The 5,000-nt window shown below is 35.7% G+C and overlaps 1 protein-coding gene across 8 annotated transcripts in view; it reads right to left on the bottom strand.

The window, feature by feature from the left end:
• The window catches only part of LOC125041708 (F-BAR domain only protein 2-like), a 78,983-nt gene that overhangs the window by 65,304 nt on the left and 8,679 nt on the right, over positions 1-5,000 (bottom strand). For 4 of the 8 annotated variants that reach the window (XM_047636932.1, XM_047636931.1, XM_047636934.1 and 1 more), the window contains exons 5-8: positions 4,974-5,000; positions 4,666-4,861; positions 3,705-3,872; positions 1,706-1,915 (exon numbers count right to left, since the gene is read on the bottom strand). The exon at positions 4,974-5,000 is cut by the window's right edge and continues 129 nt beyond it. In XM_047636932.1, coding sequence (XP_047492888.1) covers positions 1,706-1,915; positions 3,705-3,872; positions 4,666-4,861; positions 4,974-5,000 — 601 coding nt within the window. The remainder of the gene's footprint in view (positions 1-1,705; positions 1,916-3,704; positions 3,873-4,665; positions 4,862-4,973) is intronic. The other 4 variants (XM_047636936.1, XM_047636938.1, XM_047636933.1 and 1 more) reach the window with 3 other exon arrangements.

Raw genomic sequence — 5,000 nt, 5'->3', positions numbered from 1 at the left:
GCTATCAAGATCTTGGCTCTTGTCCACCATACCACTACTTGGTATGGTGACTCTTCTCTTCTCAAGGAACATAGCCTTTCCCAAAAAGGAAATTCAGTGCTTAACCTCCCACCCAGATTGTTCTCAGGATGTTTGATGCAACTAAGGCTAAGATAAGCCTCCTTTACTTTACATTATCATTACAAACTAAATCTTTTACAAGCACAAGAACATGTGACAGCTGAGAAAAGAGGAATGAAAAAAAAGGAGAGAAGAGAAAAGATGATAGAAAAAAATATCCCTTAACCCTATCTTTTACTAATATAAAACTTATAAACACCAGTTTAACATATTCTACCACAAAATCAACTAAACCTTTACTCAATATTGTTTAAGCTAATGCCGATGGGTGATTTCCCAATACGCAAGCCCTCTCTCACATGCTGTGGCCCCGGCTACACTGCTATGAATATCAATGGTGTTATCTTTATTATAGACATTATAATTACTATAATGTTATTGACATTATTAACAGCAATATAAGATAACATAAAATATTTTCGAAAACCAAGGAAAAAAGTAAACAGGCAAGACAGGCAGTACTCGTAATTGGCTCACTGGTGACTTAGTACAAGTGTAGCCATCTATGTGTAAAAACAATTAATAAAGTAAAATCACATGGCATGTATGTACGGCTTTGGGTTAAAACACACACAAGATACAGGATTATTCTTACAACTAAACAGAAACATGCACACAAGTGCACACGCACACACACATGCACACGCACTCACACGCACACATCCCTCAATCCAGAGGCCCCATAGCATCAGTTAACACTGATGAAACCAAGCCCTGACCCTGACATAATCAAGTGATATTAAAACTGCTGGGTCTGACTGCATGAAGAATGAAAGTCACAAAGCTTCAGACAGCCAATAGTGCTGGAGGTCCCCAAAAATTTTCACACATAGGGTATATATATGCACTGCATCCACTAAGCAAACCACCAAGTTGATTTAGTTAAGTTTGTATCCCTGCTATTCTGGAAGTGTGAATAAAATGTCAGTTATGCATATCAGGAACTACAGCAAAGGCTTTACCATTGTATTAAACATTTACCTCCACCAAGGCACCCTTTAAAGCAAGAAAGCATAACAAAAGAGTCTAATCAAAATGATAAAATTTTCAGTTAATTCCATGAAGACCATTAATATATGAAGCTCAGGATATCATTACCGTATCTGATGACAGAAAAAAAAAAATGAAAATTTTATCACCTCCCAACACTGCATCTAAGGTGGGACGACTATATTACATGTGATCAATTGATGGCTTTCATAGAATTTCTATATCGTGACAACTTATTACTGTATGTCTATTTGTCATTAATGAATGATCAGTCTGTTTTGTTTATCACTGTCAACAGCAATGAACAAAACTATGTATAAGAGCCATCAATAACCACAAACATTTTATTATGACTTGTGATAGTTGATTGATTCAGGCAAAGGCAATGGACCACTTCATTGTAAAATCCTTTAATGCTGTCAGCAATCAATAGTTTTATCAATCCTATTCAGAATTTTTTTTTATCATTCATACACACAAGTGAAGCGATAGAAAGGTCCAATCACTTAAACTTTCCTACAATCATCAATCACAAGGTCTAAAAAGACCACTAATAAGAGCAAAGATATAGCACAAAGAGGCAGGTTAACCCTACACTTTGAGGAGCGGAATACACTGCGGGCCAGGCTTGGATCGTCCGCTGCAGTAGGGCTGGTGGGGGCACTGGTTACACGTGCAGGAGGAGCCTTGGCTGGGGAAGGGGGGAGGCTCTCGGTGACCCTCTCACCCCCATCCCCATCCTGGCTACCTTCCCCCCCACCTGAATTACAGCTGGGGGGAGCAGACCACTCACGTTCACTTCGACCTGGAAGGTCATATTAACCCATACAGAGACAAACATTAGTCACACTAGCTTCAGTCAAGTCTTCTTGGGTAACAATTAATCATTCTAAACCATTACTAACATTAACATTACAATGCTTTCCCATTCTGTAGAGAATTTACCTCAACTAACATGGCTACTAAAGGATTGGCCCAAACTGTAACAATGACACATTTTTCTAAAAATATTGAAAGTAAACAAATACACAAAATACTAAAAATGACAAATAACTTGAAAAGAACTGACAAGAACGATTAAACAGATGCCTTAACAAAAAGCAAAATACATGAAGTATATAATCAGCTTTAAATTTAAGGAAATAGGATATCAATTCAAAATATTATCATACCCACAGTAAATCAAGGCTCTCATTTGCCTATAAGCTTCATATGCTTCATCAGAACCCTGTGATGTATTTCACATTATTTCAATATATCATAAATCAAACAAATTTAAAACCAAACAAAGAATTTATGCAATCGACTCCCAAATTCCCTTCATCATCCAAACTGAACTTCATCTTTCATTATCCCCATCAATTATTCATAGTTTAATTTAACTTGTGGCAGAGGCTCCAGCTAACGTTCCCATTTGTTTCAGATAGGCCAATACTTCACTTTCAAGCGATGAGTCTTTACTTGGCAGTTGCTTTCAGTAAGGGCTTTAGAATGGTTGGCACCAAAGCAAGATGACTGCTTTACCAGGTTTTCTATTGAAATCTATATAGAAATCATTCACAGTATTTTGGCTAATTAATAACGCAATCAGCCTCAAATACCCCTAAATACCAGTAATCCCATCTTGACTATATTATCTTCTTACTGAAGAGCCATACTTTAAAACAGGTTTTAACAGAGAAGAGATTTTTGTAAATCATTTATGTTTCTGGCAATTTAATCATCAAAATATTTAGTCTGCTTCAATATGCCATGCACTAACTGGGGCAAACCTCATACAAGAGTAATGATTATATCTAACCTAGAACTTCTTGAATTAAACTGCATTTATTTAATTACGAAGTAGCTGCATTCCCTGTATTTTGCAAAAATCACTTCCCTGGTCAGTCAAGTTAGTCACATTACAATAGCAATCTCTTTATTCTGCATACAGCCTGCAGAGTCTTAAACATGTTATCAAGTCTATTTTATAGCCCAATTACCTGCTATCTTATACTATACTGAGACATTCCAATGAAAAGGACTGACACTGCCATGTATTGCTATTGAAAGGAATCTACATCCTCTGTCTAAAAAACAAAAATCCTGTAGGGGGGAAATACAAATGACAAAATGAATCAGAGCAGAAGTCTATAAAGCTCATTATATTCAGGTGATCATGTGATAGCATGTGAAAAGCTGCCTGAAAGAGAAAGGAAGAATTAAAACACTACATATTGCCACAGAGCCAGTAACACAGAGCACACGGAACAACCACATACCAGTGAAAGAAGTGGACGCCACAAAGAGGTTGAGGAGAGAGGTGGTGCGACGGGACGGTTTGCTGTTGCTAGTGCTAGAGTTGTTGCTACCTCTTGTGGGAGGTGTGCACACGGAAGCCCCAGCTGTTTTAATTTCTGGAGAGTGACTGGGATCCTGTGTGATGTTGGTGGGTGTGGAGGGAGGACTGACCGTGACCCTGCCGTTATCCCCCCCTTGCCCCCCACCTCCACCACTTCCTGCTGTGGTCACTGAGGGAGACCTTAGGGTAACCCTGGACATAGAAAACATGGAAGCACGCTCCCTTAAAAACTTTTTACCAGTTTCTTTCCTACCCGACTTTGTGACAACCACAGTACCTCCAGCTAAGACGCCACCACTGGAGCTTCCCCCGCCAACCCCTGCATCTTCTGCTGAAGATTTGGACTGATCAGCAGGTTCGGGCGACTGCTGTCCTGAAATGGCTGATCCTAGAGACCCAGCATCTTCAAAAACCATCACATCTGTACGATAAAGAAAACAAATAAATTGTAGACTTGCTATGTGTAAATGTACAAATAACAACATACATTTGGAATACAGCTGAGCGATATATGTATATTTATGTATATATATGTATATATACTATATAAATATTGTGTGTATATATATATATATATATATATATATATGTATTACATATATATTATATATATATATATATATATATATATATATATATATATTATATATATATATATATATATAGTATATTATATGTGTGTGTGTGTGTGTGTGTGTGTGTGTGTGTGTGTGTGTGTATATAATATATATATATATATATATATATATATATATATATATATATATATATATATATATATTGTGTGTATATGTATAGTATATTATATATATATATACTATATATACTATATATACATATATATGTATATATGTATATGTATATACAATTAAATATATTAATATACATATATATACACACATACATATATCTATATATGCATACATATAGTTTTACTCAATCTTTTGAAAAAAAATAAAAATAAAATGGTTCTAGCCTACAAATTTAGCTAATTCAAAAAATAAGTAAAAAAGCTTACTTGTTTTAAAGGAAGTTACCTCAAGAGCAGGCAAGAGGCACATTACAACTAAAATATTTATTTTTCCTATTTCATCAACTTTATATAAAAGCACATCATGGGAGGTTTAATAAATCCTCTAGGGGTGCACAAATTACCAGGATTTTATCATAATAAACTAAATACAGTACGAAACAGGTGACGCAATTTTACTCACATGGTTTTTCTAATCCAGTATGTTTTGAAAGCGCAAACTGGTCAAGCAATTTTTCCACTGAGAACTGCGAGTACTGGCTGAGAAGGTCACGGTGTACCTGCCCCATTGCTTCATGGTTGCTTTGTAGAACATTTATGTAGGTTTGCACAAACTGTAGCATTTGTGCTAAGTGAGACTCCTCCACACTTTGAAATTTCTGGAAAGGTATAGTTACATATGATTAAAAATCTATTATTCACACCCCATTACACTGTAGATATATTTTTTATATAAAAAAATATAACAAAATTTTATCTATATTAACATACCATACATGATGTAGTCATCCTCTTCTC

The sequence above is a fragment of the Penaeus chinensis genome, chromosome 31 (genome assembly GCF_019202785.1).
Source record: "Penaeus chinensis breed Huanghai No. 1 chromosome 31, ASM1920278v2, whole genome shotgun sequence".
NCBI classification, from domain to species: domain Eukaryota; kingdom Metazoa; phylum Arthropoda; class Malacostraca; order Decapoda; family Penaeidae; genus Penaeus; species Penaeus chinensis.
The sequence above is the reverse complement of the archived record's forward strand: the minus strand, read 5'-3'. Positions and strand labels throughout refer to the sequence as shown.